The sequence below is a fragment of the Schistocerca cancellata genome, chromosome 9 (assembly GCF_023864275.1).
Source record: "Schistocerca cancellata isolate TAMUIC-IGC-003103 chromosome 9, iqSchCanc2.1, whole genome shotgun sequence".
Taxonomy (NCBI): domain Eukaryota; kingdom Metazoa; phylum Arthropoda; class Insecta; order Orthoptera; family Acrididae; genus Schistocerca; species Schistocerca cancellata.
Genome location: NC_064634.1, coordinates 519,874,811 through 519,894,782, shown reverse-complemented (window position 1 = coordinate 519,894,782; position 19,972 = coordinate 519,874,811). Strand labels below are relative to the sequence as shown.

Below are 19,972 nucleotides of genomic sequence, written 5' to 3'. Positions count from 1 at the left end.
CCATTTGCTGACGTTGACAAACAGAAGGCTAGGATACAAGCTGCCGTGGGTACTGTGACAGAACATGTTACGTAACACCTGGTGGGAACTGGAATACCGCCTCAACATTCTCCAAGCTACCAGGGAGCATATGTTGAAGTTTACTAACTTAAGTGGTCTTAAAAAAAAAAAAAAAAAAACTAGTAACACTAACCTGTGTAACGGCATCAAATGTAAATTATTATGTCAAACAGTTATTCTTTAATAAATTGTAATAAGCAGGGCAAGACTTTGTTCTCACCTTGTATGTGCTTACAATAATAGTGGCTGAAACCACACATTGTTTGAAGTTTAATTTACAGAAATTACAATTGAAATTTAACTTATTAAATTAACTGGATGTATTGAAAAATTGCGTCTTTATAACAGTTTCTTCTACTGCAACACTTGGGCCAAATTATTTGTTTGAATCATGAAATTAACAGTTTTGTCAAAAGTAGTGTTTGTGTAATAATTGTTAATTACTTTAGAATTAATTCAGGGCTGGTTTTGCTAATGTTTTTGAATAAAGCCAAATAGATACTTTAAGATTACTAGTATTTCATCTTCCAAATGTTTATAATTAGTATAGAATTTATATTTGTTTATCTGTCAACAATAGAATTAAAGTTATGAAACAATCACAGATTTTGCCCTATAACAAAAGATACTAACTAGGCATAGTCAAAATAAATCAGAAAATCAATTACATACATAAATCTAAGCATAAAATTAGATCTGGTGTTATATTCTTTAAAACTGAGTGCCAATCATTAGATCTGGTGTTATATTCTTTAAAACTGAGTGCCAATCTTTTTCTTTTATGAAAATGCAAATAATATTCACGTAAAAAAATGAATTCTAAGGAGGTAGATGGCAAAACAAGAGGGGAATTAATTATCCCAGCTTGCTTTGTCACACATCCACCAACCCTTTAAACTTCCCCCTGTCATGTACTACTGCTTGCAGATTTGATTCTCATTGTAAGGGCCTGGGAACTTCCTGTAGAATTGTTGAATAGTTTTTTAAGGATTCCTTGACATCTTTGTGCAGAGTTTTTTTCGAGTGCTTTCATATGGGAGCTGTAGTGCTGTTGCATGTCCTATTCAGTGTAATAACATAATTTGAATAACTATTGGAATTTGCGCAGCTGTATAAGCATTAAGGAGAAAAAAAGGACATTTTACTAATAACTATATTTGCACATTCAAGAACAAAAAAATTTACAGCAAACACAACAGAATAATTAGCGCACAGAGTGTTAGACAGTGCCAAAGAGGTCTATTTTACACAGTGCACTTTGCGTCGACACACACGAAATATATTGTTCAAACAATTCCAACACCCCTCCTTGAACTTAATATTTTGTGTGTTGCTTCCACAAGATAAACCAAATAGTCCCACAATCTTCTCAAATTTCTCCCTTTCCAAGGGTTTGGTCAGAAGGTCAGCTAACATGTTTTCTGTACGCAGATAGTCCACGGCAATGTTCTGTCGTTCTACGTGGTCCCGAATGAAATGGTGCCGTATATCAATATGCTTTGTCCTAGCACTAGTAACATCATTTTTAGCTAGGTTTATGGCTCCCTTATAGTCACAGAAGATGGTTGTAGGTTCCTCAATTAAATTGGATTCTATTTCACTTATTAATGTTCGTAGCCATAATGCTTCCTGTGTGGTGTGAGATAGTGCCATATACTCGGCCTCTACGGTGCTCAATGCAACAGTTTTTTTTTCTTTTGACAGGACCATGATGTGAGGCCCCCCATTAATTTAAAACAGCAGCCAGTGGTGGAGTATCTGTCTCCCAATTCACTCCCCCAGTCCGCATCGCCATATCCCTCTAGTTTTGCGTTACCATCTCTATGGTATTTTAACTCATAGTTTGAGGTTCCTCTTAGGTATCTGAATATCCCAGGGTGTATACGGCCCGGGACATCCGTGAAAAACCCGGGAATTTTTTAGAATTCCGGGATTTTTCGTTGTTTTAGATTGCAGTTAAAGTTTTGTAGGTGTGACGTGTAAGATCTGATACGCTGACAAAGAACTTTAGTCCACTACTGCTAAATAATATTGCAGCAATGAAACACAAATCAGAGAATAACACCAAAATAAAAGTTTAGTTGCGTAGAAAATGGGTAAATAGTGTCAAAGGATTTAGATCGAAGATTATGCAGTACGTCCGTAACAACTAATATGCATTCGATGTGTGTGACGTCACAATTGTTTACGCTTCTAACAGATCACCAGAAAATATTACGAATAGTGGCTTGAGATGCGTTACTTTCGAAGTAAATTTCCACACAAGATGATTTGTTACATGTGAGAATGTGCAGTGCATTTCTTAAATCACAGGGCATTATAACTCTCATTCAAAACGTAACACTTTGAGGATCAGCCATTTGAAAAATGTCGGGCCCAGAAGATAAGTCATTTATGCCACTATTTAAAATTTTACTGGCACATTTGTATTTGATATTACTTAACGTGTAACACACGCTAAAAAAAGACCGAGCTTCAAGTTAGTTTTCATATTTAATGTTGTACTTTCATAGATAAAAAAATTATGCAATCGATGGCAAAAAGTTCCATTGACCTTCAAAAAAATGTGCATAATGTGTTACTGAGCAATGTCACAAGTCCCTTCATGCCAGAACACTTCGACTTTTCTAAGCAACTGATAATCATTTTGGCACGATTTTAATTGCCAAATTAGAGCCTGTTAGTAGGCGTACGGACTTCCTATCATTGTAGGACTAATAACAGTGGATGCCAATAGAGGATGCAATTCTCGTTCGTACATACACATCTGCGTAAGAGTTAACCGGTGTAGAAACGCACTTTGCTGAATTGAGCGAGCTCGGCCTACCTTCGTAACGTACGCGCCGCGGCCTGTCTTTCTCGTAGGCCTCGTGCTCTGAATAACTGCCGTCATTCGCTAGTGAGGTCACGTGACATGAGCTATGACTGGCTGACAAAAGTGCATCGCTCAACGCAATCTCTATTTTAGCGTTTCGGAAGCTACCGTGCTGTAATTTGTGGAATTTGTGTATATAGTTTAGCAATACGAAAATAAACTCTATGTATATTGTCTCGCATCAAACAACTTTCCAAACGCATTGTTTTCCTGGATTTCGTTTCCTAAAGTGCTGGGACGTCCTCCGCCGGTATAAGATCTTTAAGATTCAAAGGACTGATAGGTTTTACAGCTCCGAGGGAAAGTATACTGTTACTTAACACGGATGTATTTTCACCCGCTTTATACGTAATTTCATCCGGGAGAAATTGTGTTTTTAACCGGGAAATCCGGGAATTTTTTTTCTTGTCCACGTAGACACCCTGTATCCTTCTTACAGCTTTCCAGTGCTTTTCCTTTGGGTCTCTGCAATATCTGCTCACTGCATTGGTGGAAAAAGCAATGTCGGGTCGTGACGTTTGAGACAAATATAACAGACTCCCTACTGCTTCTAAATAAGGAACATTCTTGTCACATTCCACATCAGTCTCATTTACACTTAACTTCACTCTTACTTCCATTGGAGTACTTACGGGTTTGCAATCACTCATGCCAAATTTCTTTAGTATTTTTTCCGTGTATGATGATTGACTTATGCTCAATTCTTGTCTTTCTTCATCCTTAGTAATCTGCATACCTAAATAACATTTGACTTCTCCCAAATCATGCACCTTAAACTTGGTTTGCAGCTGTTTCTTGAAAATTCTCATTTGGCCTTCACTTTCAGTCAGGATAAAGAAATCGTCCACCCATATCGCCATTATTATTATTTCTTCTTTTCTCCCTTTATAGTAAATGCTGGGATCTGCCTTGGATTGCTTCATATTCATATTTATTAGAGTTTCATGTAGACATCGATTCCAGCAACGTCCATAAATACTTTTTCTCAAATGCTAAATCTTTTTACTTTCTGATCTGGTTTTTATGGCTTCCCTTGGTGGAATGACATATATCTCCTCCTCCAATTTCCCATTTAAATATGCCGTTTTAACATCCATATGATGAATTATTAAATTTCGTTTTACTGCCAAGGCTAAAAGATATCTCAATGATGCATACTTGACTACAGGTGAAAAAGTTTCTTCGTAATCTACCCCTTGTTTTTGTGAATATCCTTTTACCACAAGTCTTGCTTTGTATTTTGATGATGGGCTTTCAGGGTTCTTCAGATTGAATACCCATTATGCCTGCAGTGGTTTCTTATTTCCTGGCATATCTACCCATTCAAAGGTTTCGTTCTGATATAAAGATTCTAATTCTCTCTTCATCGCTTCTTTCCATTCTTGAGAGTTTGGTCCACTCATTGCTTCTTCTGCTGTTCTTGGCTCATCATTAAAAGACTGTGCTGTATACATCTCAAAATCCGGATATTCCTTCGGTTTTGGTACACGAGAAGAACGCCTTACATTGTTTTCTTCATTTTTTTCATCCTCTAACTCGTTGTCATCATAAATTGTATCCATTTGTCCTTGGCTGTCGTCTTCCTCTTCTTCACTTTCTATTTTCTCACACAAGGTTTCACCTTCTGAACTAGGTGCAGTTGACTTAGTGGTTTCGCTCTCTTTAAAGTCCTTTCTATTTTCAAAGAATATTACATCTCTACTTGTGAATCTTTCTGGTCAATGGATCCATTAATCGGTAGCCCTTTGAATTTTCACAATAGCCTACAAAAATATACTTTTTAGCTTTTGGATCCCACTTTCCTCTTAGCTGTTTTGGAATATGTGCCATTGCATCACACCCAAAAAACCCTTATATTGCTTAGATCAGGTTTCTTTCCTACCCATATCTCATAAGGGGTTCTGTTCTTTAATGCTTTCGTAGGTGATCTATTGTTCAAATATACAGCTGTTGACACTGCCTCTGCCCAAAAATCTTTGGATAATTCAGTGTCGGTCATCATGCTCCTTGCTTTCTCAACAATGGCCCTATTAGCCCTCTCAGCAACCCCATTTTGAGATGGGCTGTACCTTATGGTTGTTTGATACCTGATTCCCTTTTTCTGCCAGAAGTTTCCTCAATTTCTGGTTAATATATTCTCTCCCATTATCAGACCTGATGATCTTGATCTTCTTTCCCGTCCACCTTTCAACCATATTGCAATATTCCTCCAAGATATCTCTCACTTGGTCTTTAGAACTAAGAAAATAAACATGAGTATGTCGTGAGTAATCATCAATAAACGTAAGAAAATAATTACTCCCACCTATGGATTCACACTCCATCGGGCCACATACATCTGTGTGGGTTAACTGTGAGACTTCTGTGGATTTACTCTTACTAGTCTTGAAGGGTAACCTTGCTTGTTTTCCCTTTATGCATGTCCCACAAGGATCCTTGGACACACTAAAATTCTGTATTCCCTTTACCATATCCTTTATTATAGACATACATCTTTCTATTTAGATGTCCAAGCCTCCGGTGCCATAAAAAACCTTCTGCTGAATATATTGAATCACTAAAATTTTTATGTTTACTGTCAATGGTATCCAACTTAAAAAAAACCTTTTGTTACTTGCTGTAGCTATAACTTCACCACTTTCACTGGTTACTCTTGCACCCTGCATGTCAAAAAGTGACTATTTCCTTTCTTCACAATTTCTCCTACAGACAGCAGGTTAGTTGCCACATTTTTCACATAATGAACATTGTGTGCTGTAACCATATCAGATTCACCATTTCCACTTACATATAGATCTAGTTTCCCAGCCAGGTGATCCTGGAGCTTGTTGCCATCAACAGTACCTAGATATTCCCATATGAGTCTTATCTTTGATGTCATAGAAGTGATTTATCTTTAACAATATGCACAGATGCACCTGAGTCTATAAAATCCATTCCATATCACGATTACTCATCCCACCAAAAGAATAAAAACATGAGAGTGCCTTACCGTTGTTATTGGTCCTTCTCGCTGGGCTATCAGTAACATACTTCTTTTGCTGAGTGTCTGATATTGAGCTTACTTTTTCTTTGCACTGAGACACAATATGTCCCATCTTCTGACATTTATAGGACCTCACCGGTTTCTTCTTTTTGTTTTTTGAGTAGAGAGCAGATGCACCTTCCTCCTCCAATGTACAACAGCTTGGAGCACTCTTTACGTCCTGCAGGATTTTCACCTTAACACTGTCGCCTGTGATTGGTATACCTGAGCTTTCAAGTCCTATAATCATAGGTGCATACCTTTCGGGCAGTCCTGCCACAGCAATGTTCCTATCCATTTGTCAGCGATCTCGAATCTGATGTTTCTCAGTCGGTTCGACGTGGCTATTATTTTGTTAACGTGTTCGTCTACACTCTTACATTTGTCCAGACGAGTGGTAATTAACTCGCGTAATAATCCAACTTTTCTCGTAAGACCACCATCCTCAAATGCACTTCGTAAATTGTCCCAGACTTCTTTCGCTGTAGCAGCTTTTTCAACATGAACATAATTCACCGAATCAATCAGTAATATCAATTTTGATTTTGCTTTCCTATCTTTATTTGAATAATTCTGATCTGTGGATTTCATTGTCCCATCTACCACGTCCCATAGGTCGTCTAAACGTAAATACGCTTCTACTGCGAACTTCCAGGTTGCATAGTTTTCGCGACCTATAAGTCTTTCAATCTGTGGAATTTGTGCCGCACTCATTCTTAACGGTAACTTGCTTTTTATTGCCGTAAAGAACACCGAAAAATAATGCGGGAAAAAAATTGCGATCGTCTTGTAAGGATAACTCGCACTTCACGTAAATTGGAACTTTTCCAATACTTTCTCCCTACTATTTTATTGATATACTTATTCCAAATGCAGCCTGGGCCCATAACCTATTGGAATTTGTGCAGCTGAATGAGTATTAAGGAGAAAAAATGACATTTTACTAATAACTATATTTGCACATTCAAGAACAAAAAAATTTACAGCGAACACAACAGAATAATTAGTGCACACAAAGAGTGTTAGGCAATGCCAAAGAGGTCTATTTTACACAGTGGACTTTGCGCTGACACACACGAAATATATTGTTCACACAATTCCAACAATAACTGACTATTTGGTAGTAGTTGCACAATGGTTACATATTTACAAATGTTTTACCTGTGGGTATTGTTTGAGAGTGTTGACTACCCTCAAATTTTGACCTTGGTGAAACTGCAGTGTATCACAGCCCAAGGTCCAGATTAGGATGAGGGGTGGTAACTCGGTCGAGAGTTTGTGAAGTCGGCGAATGTGAATATGAAATTATAGATGTGATGACATACTGCTCTCTGTAGCTGGTCACAAATGATTTTGAATGCTTTGAGCTGAGGTTGTTCACCCCATACATCCTGTATTTTTAATTTAAAACAGTTCCTTTCTGTTCTTATTGACATTTTAACTCCTTATTGTGTACCCATTTCAGTGTAGATCCATTCACAAGAAAAGACTGGTATGATGTTAAGGCACCATCTATGTTCACTGTCCGCCAAGTTGGCAAGACTCTGGTCAACAGGACACAAGGAACAAGTAAGTGGAGTAACTTATTTCTACATATTTTCATACTACTATTTTTTTACCTTCTGTAAGTATAAGTGTGGATAAGATAATGTTAACATAAAACTATGACAACTTGCAGGGTACTATTATGTAATATGTCATAGTTAGGTGCGTGTGACAAGCTTGTTTTAGAAATTTCCTCAAATGTTAAGTTAGCCATAGGTATACCCAGGTCACTGAAACTTTGCACTTTGCATATACATTTAATTAGCAGCATAATGGTGTAACAAGTGGAGAACAAGAAGCATGAGTAACTAGCCGTAGGGCATGAACCAATCCTACGATGGTAGTTGCTTCCGCTCGGGACACGAAAGCTCCCACATTGCTGGCTTTGTTTGGTGTGAACATACTTAAGTACTTTGCATAAAGGTGTGCCACTAGGCAGTGAGGTACTAAAGTTACTAGAAAGATCTAGTGAGTTTTACGAGCAGGAGAAAGAACATGTTAGTATTAAAGGACAGCCACCAGTTTCTGCCAATAAAGTTTTTGGAGGAAACATCAACATCTCTTGGAATTAGTGCAAAAACAATAGTAAGAGAGGGAGTGTAATTGCACATGTTGAAAGATGTAGACACGAACTGTATTGATTCAGAGGTGTCTGGATTGTATTATATATTTTTAACGACTCGGTGAAAGAACAACAAATCAGCCTCACACTACCACCAACTTTAAGATTCTTCCAAAACAGGTTCAATATGCAGGCATATTTATGCTTACTACTGCAGGAAATACAGAAAAGCGTATCCTATGGTAGCAAAGTTACTACTGCCATTAAAAGAAAGTGAACTTCTCAGGGATGGGAAAAGTCAGTAAAAGTTGTTGATAATTATAAATTTCCACCACAAAGCGATAGCCTAACATGATGTCTTGTTGGAAAAGGCATATATTGTTAATGGTTGAAGCATATTTTTGCACAAAATTGTGGGCTAACACATTCATTTGATTTGTTTTTGTGATGACCATGAAGACAGATTTGGTGTCGATTCAGACTACGGCGACAATGGGGAGATGGATGAAATTGCGCCGTTGTCGCTGTAAAACGATTAATGAAAAGCAATGAATATCAGTTATTTATTGCATTGTTGCCATTATAAAAATGTAGGGTGAGATGTTAAGATACAGGTTATTTATTTTGTAAACCATATACCATATTGGTTAGCATTGTCATAGCAAGTCAAAAACAAATTCGTATATATACTGTTGTTGCTCAATAGCTTACACTTGAGAGAGGGAGAACAGAAAACTATCATCTGTTTTGTGTATAGAGGCAGTTGTTGCAACTTTGCTGTCACAGTATTGCCAGCATAACTTGACGTAATGTGGACTGTCACATGCAATGTTTTTCTGGCACAGGTATAGAATAAATGCTTGAAATGTGTAATGAAATTAAAAAAAGTGCAAATCAAAGAAAAGCGTATCAGATGTGAGATTAGCAATGAAGTTAACAATAAATTGGGGACAGTGTACTTCAGTTATTGATTAGTAAGGTGCTCCAAATATTGATTCTTTTATATTGCCACAGAAATGAATTCTGTGAAAGAACTTACCTCAATAAAAAGCAAATAAATAAGCTACTTAACCAGTAGGAGTCTTTTGGTGGAAAGATCATTCACAAAATATAAACTCAGCAAGTCAAAACACACAGGGTGTATGTGACCCAGGAGATCCAGGAAAAACCCGGGAATTTCTTCATCCGGGAGAAAACCGGGGAGGGGGGGGGGGGGGGGACAGGAATTTTTTTAGAGTTCCAGGATTTTTGTTTGTTTTTTAGTTTTCACTCAATTTTTTGTAATTTTGACTGGTAAGAAATAATACTCTAACAAAGGATATTACTGCATCCTGCTACAGCATAATAATACTGCAGCAATAAAACATGAATGATAGGGGAAAAAAAAACTTTAGTTGCCAAAGAAATGCACCATGTACACAAGAAAACAGTGCTTGTAGAAGTGTCGGCCAGTAGCAAAATGTGTCAAAGGCTGTAGGAAGACTACACAATGCCTCATAACAACAAATTGCCTCCAATGAGCATGACATCGTAACTGTTTACACTAGATTCGTGTGAGTAGTTGCGAGCGGGGCCGTGCACATGCGCAGTTGTGGCACATGTTCCTTCTCCTGCTTCTGCCTACAAAAGTGTGGCTGTTAGCTGTATAAGCAAGTTGCTACCCGGAAAAGTTTTACTGGTGCCCGCAAGCTGTCATATTCACTGGGAGCAAACTTGGGTGTCTGCCTCAGGCGGCAATTTCAGTCAAGCATTAATCGCCTTGCAGAGCAATGAAGTTAATTTTTGTCGGTTTGCTGAAGAAATATGGCATTATTAATCTTTTTGGCTGAGGCAGTCAGTTTAGTTGAAACGAAGTGTTTAATTCCACACTATTGCCTAGTTTAAACTGTTCACTGCATTTCAAAAGGGCATGTTTTCATCTTCTAGTACATATGGCGTTATGCCATAATAAAGAACCAAAAATGAGATAATACAGTACTGGTACTCCCAAGACAATTTACATCTGAATCTGGACATACGAATGTGCACTTTAAGCCGAATTATGCATTTTAGTATGGTTCACGAAATTCCTCTGATGTCTTGTTTCTTTTATGTCATAATGTAAGATCTTTTAATGTTTTACACATACGAGCATACGGGCTTCCTGCGTCATCGTAGCTGCACAAGCGCGGTGACGCCTGTTATCTGGCGCTCTCTGGCAACTGTTAAAATGAACCTCTTTCTAACAGGTCGCGGGAAAATATTGCGAATGATTGATTGAAAACCTTTACTTTCAAAGTAAATTTCGTTTTATGCAAGATGAACTAAGTGCGAGACTGTGCGATGAATTTCTTAAATAACAGAGCATTTGACTCTCATTTAAACTATTTGAGGACGACCATTTAGAAAAAATTTCGAGCCCAGAAGATCAGACATTTATGTCGGTATTAAAAATTTCAGTGGCACATTTGTGTGATGTTTTTTGCGCGTGTTACACTTTAAGAAACATTATACATGAAAGTTAATCTTCTCTTACAGCTTAATAGTCGTCGAGGCAATATTATATGTGAAAGCTCTGCTTTTCTTGTAGCAACACTGTATATATTAATTTACACCATTAACTTTTCCTATTTGTGTGTAAGCACTGCTTAACAGTGATAATGCTATTTGCTGACTATATCGCGGGTCCTAAGCTCTGAATATCTGCTTAATTGGCTGGCGAGATCACGTGACATGAGGTATGACTGGCTTACAAAAGCACGTCGCAATCTCAATTTCAATTCTTCGGAAAGTAACATGCGGTGTTTGGTGGAATTTGAATTTATACTTTCGTAATACAAAAATAAGCAGCATAATTTTTTTTTTTTTTTTTTTCTCTGAGGTTCATTTTCTATTGGGCTGAGAAATTCTACGCTGGTGCATAAAACCATAACCATTCAAAGGATTGATTAGTTTTACAGGTCCGAGAAAAAATAGAATGCCACTTAACACGGAAAAAGTGTATTTCCTCCCGGGAGAAAGTGTTTTCAACTGGGAAAAAATCTGGGGATTTTTTCCTAGTCTGCCTACACACCCTGAACAGTTCTCAAACACTAGATTGAAAAGCAGTTACTTGTTTGAGAGAGGTTTTAAACAGTTTGTAATGGGTGAAAACTGATCTAATACCATTTTTGTAGTGTGTATACACCATGCTGATCATTTCTTGCCCCCTTGTGGCTATAATCTATTTGTTAAAATCAATTATTTTCAGAAATTGCATCTGAAGGTCTGAAAAACAGAGTGTTCGAAGTGTCGTTAGCTGATCTGCAGAATGACGATGATGGTGAACGCTCATTCCGAAAATTCCGCCTCATTGCTGAAGATGTACAGGGAAGATATGTGCTTACAAATTTTCATGGAATGGACCTAACCACTGATAAGCTTAGGAGTATGGTAAAGAAGTGGCAGGTAGGTCTGAAGTTAACTTTGTGTCTGTATTTTATTAGTGCAGTGAAATATTCACAGAACTTCGATTGAATAATTTTCCTCTTTACAGACATTGATTGAAGCTAATGTTGATGTGAAGACAACTGATGGGTATCTTCTGCGTGTGTTCTGCATTGGCTTCACAAATAAAGACCAGATGTCCAACAGGAAAACCTGCTATGCCCAGCATACTCAAGTAAATATATTTAATTACAGAAACAAAACTATTCTACAGTGTGGTTGATGGTAAAACAATTTAGTCTTCGTATTAACAAACTTACTTTTGATGGTCTTTAAGCACAATTCAGTTCTATGCAAGAAACTAACTGCTTAGCATGGCATGCAATTTAAATGCAGCAGTAGTGCCTGAAAAACCATATGAGGTTGTGTTAGTAGTTATTTGAGAAGTACAGGCAATAAACAGAATGAGTCTAAGCAGTCACTTAATTGTTGCCAATTTTATTTAATATGCATATTTCTGATTTATGATGATAATTTGCAGGTCCGCGCAATCCGGAAAAAGATGGTAGAGCTTATCACGCGTGATGTGGCACAGAGTGATTTGAAGGAAGTCGTCAACAAACTCCTTCCTGATTCTATTGCGAAAGACATTGAAAAAGCGTGCCAGGGTACTTACCCTCTCCATGATGTGTATATTCGTAAGGTGAGTTCTGAAAATAATTTCAAAATTGTGTATTGTGAATGTAATCTGCTTTATTTGAAATGTATTTGTGATTGATGTGTAATGGGCACTAAGGCGACTGAAGGTTTTTCTCATCCATAACTTCTGATCAATTCCTTAAGTCATTCAGTCAGGCAGGTGTTTTCTGAATAGAACGCCGAAGAACCGATTGCAGCTGTGAAGTTGCAGCAATGAAGTTTTTTCTATCACAGACACTTCTAGTAAAGAGTATGTGATCTTGGAATGTTTGTAGTGAAAGTTTTTGCTTCGGTATGTTGGGCATATTTTCTGAGTTTGTTTTCAGTGAAATTGATTCAAAATACAATGCGTCTGTAAAGTCACGGTGTAATTATGAACACTTATTGTGGCTAACAGAAATTATAGTATGATGATCAGTTGTATGCATGCACAGGTGATCAGTGCAATACAATGAACAGTGTAGCATCAGCAGAACACGTCAGTTGTGATGTGGATGGTACAGAGGAAAGTTCAGTGTGTTCTGTGGCTAGCTAAATTTGAAATTGTTAGCAATGTTAAGCATGAATGTTCTTGCATATACAACAAAGCCACCGCATAGAAATAACATTAATCGATGAATAAGGAATACTGACAGTTTGTTGGACAAACTCTGTTCTTAGGCCTTTGGTAAGCGAAGATTCTGTAGAAGTTATACGGGATAACTACCAAAGGAACCCCCAAAATCAGTGTGTGTATGTGCTCAAGAATTAAAAAGACTGCAATTAATAAGATTTCAAAGAAGCATCTCCTTTTTTGGGTTGCTATCATTCCAACTGATAGACCCAAACGATTCCGGTTTGTTACAGATATGCTATCATGATGATAGGTTTAAGAAGATGATTGTGTTTAGCAATGAGGTGGTCAGTCAGTCAGCCATGTGCATTGCTATAACTAAAGAAAATGAGCTTCTGAAAATCCCTGTGCCTACATTGAGTACAAATGTAACAACGTAAGGTGAAAGTTTGGTGTTCTCTGTCTCATGGTACTTAATATTCCCATTTTTGCTTGTGGGGTAACCTTTGAGATGTTAGAATTGTATGCAGAGCCACAGTTTCCAGAAGCTGCCATGTTTAAACAAGGTGGCACTCCTCTACACTAACCTCCACACCAGTGTTTTGAGTTTCTGATTACAAAATTTCCTTGGAGGTGGATAGGAAGGGCTGGTTTTAAGTCATGGCCACTACATTCCCCAGACCTAACACCATAAGATTTTGCATTTGGTGTTACGTGAAGCAACGTGTTTAAATGTACTGACATAAGTCATTTAAAATGGAACCACAAAGGCTTTAACTCTGTTACATTAGGTATCCTTACATTTGTGTTGTGTGGGATGAATTGAAACATCATTTAAATGTGTGTGTGCCAACAAATTGAAGTTACCATTCCTGTATTGTTCAATTGAAAGATAAATATTCCCTGCAGTATTGTCAACTGTAAGCAAATGATGCTTGAAAGGTCGAACCGTAGTGATGATAAAATTTTTGTGGTTGTCAGGAGATGTGCCAAATGGAATTTCTCTCTGTTAGGTTACATTGAACTGAAATGTGTGATGTACTGAATATCTCATCTTTAATAAACTCTTTCTGCATTTTTCCATGTTTCATAATCGTTTAAAACCTCCTTGGAAGGGTAGTATGGTATTTTGTCTGTGGTATATTGCCACCAAGCCGTCATAAATTATGAACTGGTGCAGATTGGTCATTACATTCCTTTTTTAATGTAAGATCTTCTATATGTTGGTGCAGGCACTAAAACTACTGCAATTATATGTTCTATAAACTCATATTTGTTCTCTTCCACAGCTTTAATTTCTGTAAATTTTCATTCAAAAGTTGCTTTGGGAGCTACTGCCTGTTGACCTGTGAATTGAAACATACGAAGTTAGTTCTTATTATATTGCTGTTTTGAAAGATTCTCTTTGAATGAAGAGATCTGTTTAGAGTCCCTTAAATGTTCAGGATTCAGTTATTGATTCTCTGCAGTTAATTAACTTTTTGTGACCACATTGTAGACAGCTCGTTTTCCAGTGTCACTTCGATAATATTTCACAATAATGCGGTTATGTGGCAGTGTTACTGTTAAATGCCCCTGGCTGTCTCTACTTGGAATGTAGCCTCTCCATCTTCCCTGACGTCTCCCACGTTTCTACCCCCACTTTATGGCCTCTTGCATGAGCTTCTCTCTCTTCTGCTTCTATGAAATTTCATCTTTAAAGTCTGTATCATGCTAACCTGCCTTTCCTTCATTCCTCACATTTCTGATACATATGTGGGTCATTCCATGTCAGTTCAACCAATTTGAGAACATGTTCCAGCTGATACTCTCAGATTTGGCTGAAATTTAGTATACCAATGCTACCAAGTGTGGAACACTCGTGTACAAAATTTTAAGTTCCCCTGCCAATCAATTCCAGAATTATGACTTGTGAAAGAAGGTGGCGTGACGCAGAAATTGCAATCCGCATCTGGTAATCTTCTCTTCAGACCCAACTTCAGGTCTTAATAACTTTAGGACTACTCCACACAGTCTAGTAAAAATTTTACCACCCAGTAACATCCTTTTAGAGAACACACTCCATGAATCAAAAACCAACAACATGTTTCTGAGGGAAAATAAACTCCAAAATGTGATTAAAAAAGTGATATGTTAAAAGGTACATATTGTAGGTGCCCTCTATGCCAAATATAATTCACTCAAAAAGGGTATAAATTTTTTTGTGGTAAGCTTAATGTGGCCTAAGCACACACAGAACTCATCTTGCCCATATCAGTCACACAGTTACATGCAAACAAAAATACAAAGATTTGAAAAATTACCTGAAAAACGTGGCTTGGTAGCAGAAAAGAGACAAATGATATCTAAGCCAAATTTCAAACACTGCATAAGTAGACCGTAATATAATATGTGGCAAAATTTCAACTGGTTATTGCAAGGCATTTGTGTACAATAAAAGTTGACAGATTTATATGGTTAAGTTTCTTTTAACACGATTTAGCAAGTAATAGTGATGATGCAGACAGCTTGTTTCAGATAAAGCTGCAGGAATTGTTGGGAACCATTGGGCAACAAAGTTAAACAATGGTAGCTTTCAGGGACAGAATGAGTCATTGTTAGGCAGGAACAACAAAGGAAACAAGCATCAATTACAGGTTACTCATATTTTTAAGATTCTAGTTAAGACTGGTCAGTATTGTTGTGGAAAGTCAGTATGGAGGCAGAAGAGTGTACTAGTGGTGCTTTTGTTCAAACAAGTTGCACTATTGGTAGAGCACAAGCATCTGAATGAATGTCATAAAAGAACATGTGGAACAAAATGTGGCATTCGCATTGTACTGTATGATCTGGATGAATGGGACCAAGATTTGTTCAGTATACACCCTGTGGGCACAAAAAGTACAGTTCCAGGAAACTTTGTTTATATCATCATATGCAAGTGTTTCTGGATAAGTATTCTTTCCTACAAAGAAGTTGTTTTGATCCATTTCGGATTCATAAGAAGACAGTGAAGTGTAGCCTCAGAAAAATTGATATAAAATCAGTATTGAAAGTGAATCAGTGCATGGGACTTAACATGAAACCAGAATAAAAGTTATGTTCCAGGTGTGTTACACTGCTAAAAAACGAAGCATATTCTGATAATTTACATGACAGTGACGAAGAGCATCAGCCATCTACAACCACAGCGGATGAGCAATTAAATACTTCAGTGACTGCTCTTGGTTTGTCTCCCATGAAGAGACACAAAGTTGGGAAAAGACAGACCTAGTTATGGTAGAAGAAAACTAAAACTCAAATAGAATTAAAACACAAAATAGCTGACGCTAATAGTGGAAGAGGAAGAACTACCTGCTCCAAAGGAACAGAAATCATGACGGAAATGCTCTGATTTGGACAAAATTGTGCACGATTTGAAAGAAAATTGTGCCATATCCACACGCCAGAAAAAAAGTAGCTATTTCTTACCCTAGCAGCTTCCAGCTGGTCTATTGACTACACTGCAAAGGAATTCAGTGTTTCTGCATATATGATAAAGCAAGCTAGGAAAATAAAAGCAACCCAAGGAGTGCTTCCAAAGCTTCAGCAGGCTCAGGGTAAGCAATTGAGTTCAGAAATAGAGGTGCTAGTGTTGGACTTCTATGAAAATAATGACTACAGCCAAATAATGCTTGGAAAAAAGATAATGTAATGGTGAAAATAGGAAATGTACGTGTACAAATGCAAAAAAAGACTGTTGCTATGCAACATATCCTAACTATATGTAGAATTCAAGGAAAAGTATCCCAATACCAAAGTAGGTTTATCATCTTTTTTCAATCTTCAGCCAAAATGGGTTGTGCCTGTAAGTGCAATGGGCACACACAATGTTTGTGTATGTGAGAGCCCATCAAAATGCTAAGCTGATGTTTGCTGCTATAAAGGATTCTGATCTGGATTACAAAGGTGCAATGAAGCTGCTAGTGCAAGGGCGGGCAGGAATCCTGCACGTGTGCTGTGCACTTGCATGCGTGCAGTTAACAGGTGTTCTGCGTGCACACAGGGGCAAGCTGCCCACCCGTTTGTCTCCCCTCCCCACCATACCTTCTGTCCGCTCCTTCCTCTGTAATGCGTTTTGTTTCCTACCTTGCTTTATTGAAGGAAGGAATCAGGTTAGTAGGAGTGCTTGAAAGAAATCATGGCTTGAAAGAGTAAGTTTTATTTTATTATCACAGGTGGAGTTTACAGCACGTTTAAGATCTGGAACAAAATTTCTACACACAAACGCAAACAGTTACATAAATTTTCATCACTGATGTTTGCTATTAACCGAGACTTACTAATTCAGCAAATGGTTTTTCAGCTCTCGCTATATTAAGCACAATCTTATAACTTGCATATACCGCTGGGCTATTATTGTTGTTGTCGTCCTGAAAAATGGAAAACAGTGCTCCATAAAATATTAATCAGATGACATGATGAAAGAAAGTCGCAGATCTCTCGTGACAACAGCAACTATGACAGATCATCTAGTATCGTCAGATAGCTCTTCTTAAGCTCGGTCAGTTTCACCATCCACTCAGAATCTTACAATAAATTGTACTCGTTCTTGTGAAATTTATTATAATGGCCTTCAATACTAAACTTCCGCTGGCCAGCGAGAATACTGCCACATATTAAACATTTCGAATTTTCACGATTTTGCACATAGAAAAAAGATTCTCCCGTTACTTTTAAAAAGGTGGCATTTCTCCATTTCATTTCCTTGTTTTACTCTGCATTTTCCGGTTCTTGAAATACAACGTTCACTACGTAGTGGTCGCTTCACATAAACGTCCGCAGCTTAGCCTGGCACTACACTGCTGCAACCTGCTGGCTGTTGCCACTGCCCCGGTCGACGATTGCACGCGAGCAGCGCACGTGCAGCGCTGTGCGCTCATGAGCCACATGCAACGTTTGCCCGCCCCTGTGCTAGTGTGTGACATCAGTGCATGATAACACAGGTGTGAAAAGTGTCCTGGTAAGGCAAATCTTGCAGAACACATGAACAACAAACTTTATCGTCGACTCCTTATGGATGACAATGGACACACGTGGATCGCGCAAGTCTTGAAACAAAGCAGAGTACAGTGGAAGATTTTGTTGAAATGTGTTGCCAAAAAATGGACAAACTGACCACACACAGCTTCACAGCAACGGCACAATTGGCTCATCTCCAGTTATGCAAGGATAACTTGAAAAAAGTTGAAATTACAGTAATACTAGACTTTTCTAAAAATTATGCATTTATAGTTCAAGATGCCATCCAAGAATATCATTGGGACAACAGGCAAGCAACTCTCCAGCCATTTGCGATGTACTGTAGAGGTGAATCAGGTGATGTGTCTGTCATGAACCTGTGTTTCTAGCGACTGTTTAATTCATGATGCCATTGCAGTTCATGCCCCCATTCGCACTGTCATGGCATATGTGAAAAACAAGCCGCCTCACATACATTTTGCGAAATACATCAGTGATGGCGCAGCTAGTCTGTACAAAAACTGTTAAAATCTCAATTTATGCATGCATTACCATGATTTTCAGATTCACGCAGAATGGAATTTTTTTGCAACAAGTGATTGTAAAAAAGTATGTGATTGTATTGGTGCTACCATTAAGCGCATGGCATCACGAGCTAGTCTGCAGCACTCTACAGGTGGTCAAACATTCTAACACCTCTTCAGTTATTTACCTGCGTATAGAAAAAGATCTCTTTCATACAATCATTCTGTTTCGAAGGATGAGGTGAAATCAGTCGAAGAGTTGCTAAAAAGCAGTCTAGAACACGTTAAAACTGTTGCAGGCACAAGGAGCCATCATCACTTCTCTCCAGTGGACTCTTAACAATGTGCAGATGAGCAGACTGCCCAGTTATAACTATAGGTTCTTGCACAACATGTTTCTTCAGTGTGTGACTCAGGATTGAGAAGCAAAAGCAGCAACATACAACCAGGTTGCTATGTTATTGCTGTTTATGATGACAAATGGCACAAGGATGTGTTGCAGAGTGCTGTGAAGCAGAAGGTGATGTATTTGTGAACTTCATGGCACCAGCAGGGCCAGCAAGATCATTTCATTGGCCACGTTTGGCAGATAGGTGTTGGATTCCTTTTGAACATATTCTTATGACAGTTCCAGTTCCTACCACAGTGTCAGGAAGACATTACAATTTGCCACTCAATGTACAGAGTACAGTAGCTAAAGTGTGGGAGAACTTAGTTTGAAGTAAAATTGACTGGTTTTTAGCAGTTAAGGTGCAGTAAACATTAATGATAGGTTGTGCTAATCTGTCTATATGTTGTTGCTTAGTGATAAAACAGTTGTGGGAGAGGATAAGAGGCAGAACAGTTTACGATATGTTTTTCAAAATTGTGTTGTGGAGCAATGGCCACATCGCCAAATACATCTGTGAACTTGATTGTACACGAATGTTTTGCAATAACATGCTGAAATTTTGAGATATATCATTATGGTCTACTTATGCAGTGTGTGAAATTTGGCTTGGATACCACTTGTCCCTTTTGTGCTACCACACTTCGAAAATCCATGTTTTTCAGGTAATTTTTCAAATTTTTGTATTTTTGTGTGCATGTAACTCTGTGTGACTGATATGGGCAAGATGAGATCTGTGTGTGTTAGACCACATTAAGCTTACCACAAAAAATTTATACCCTTTTTGAGTGAATTATATTTGGCATAGAGGGCACCTACAGTATGTACCTTTTAACGTATTACATTTTTAATCACATTTCGGAATTTTTTATTTTCCCTCAGAAATATGTTGGTGTTTTGATTCATGGAGTGTGTTCTCTAAATGGATGTTACTGGGTTGTAAAAATTTCACTGGACTGTGTGGAATAGTTCCAAAGTTATTAAGACCTGAAGTTGGGTCTGAAGATAGATTGCCAGATGTGGGTTGCAATTTCTGCGTCACGCCACCTTCTTTCACAAGTCCTAATTCTGGAACTAATTCACAGGGGAAACTACTACTTTGTACACAAGTGTTCCACCCATGGTAGAATTAGTGTACTGAATTTCAGTCAAATTTGAGACTGAGCTGGAGCCCCTGGTTGAACTGACATGGAATGACCCATGTGATACTGGAGTATATTGCTTGGTATAAAATTTGCTTACTGATTGGTGGTACATTGTTGCATCATACTAAGATTCTTAGTCCACAGTAATCCATGTGCTCGCTTTCCGCTTTCTCTAATATAACTTAGCATTCGTGCCATTGTCTTATATTCC

General features: G+C 38.0%; 1 protein-coding gene across 1 annotated transcript in view; it reads left to right on the top strand.

Moving 5' to 3' along the window:
- The window catches only part of LOC126100628 (40S ribosomal protein S3a), a 40,151-nt gene that overhangs the window by 7,476 nt on the left and 12,703 nt on the right, over positions 1-19,972 (top strand). The window contains exons 2-5 of the mRNA XM_049911255.1: positions 7,426-7,529; positions 11,297-11,493; positions 11,582-11,707; positions 12,014-12,175. Of these exons, the coding sequence (XP_049767212.1) occupies positions 7,426-7,529; positions 11,297-11,493; positions 11,582-11,707; positions 12,014-12,175 (589 nt within the window). The remainder of the gene's footprint in view (positions 1-7,425; positions 7,530-11,296; positions 11,494-11,581; positions 11,708-12,013; positions 12,176-19,972) is intronic.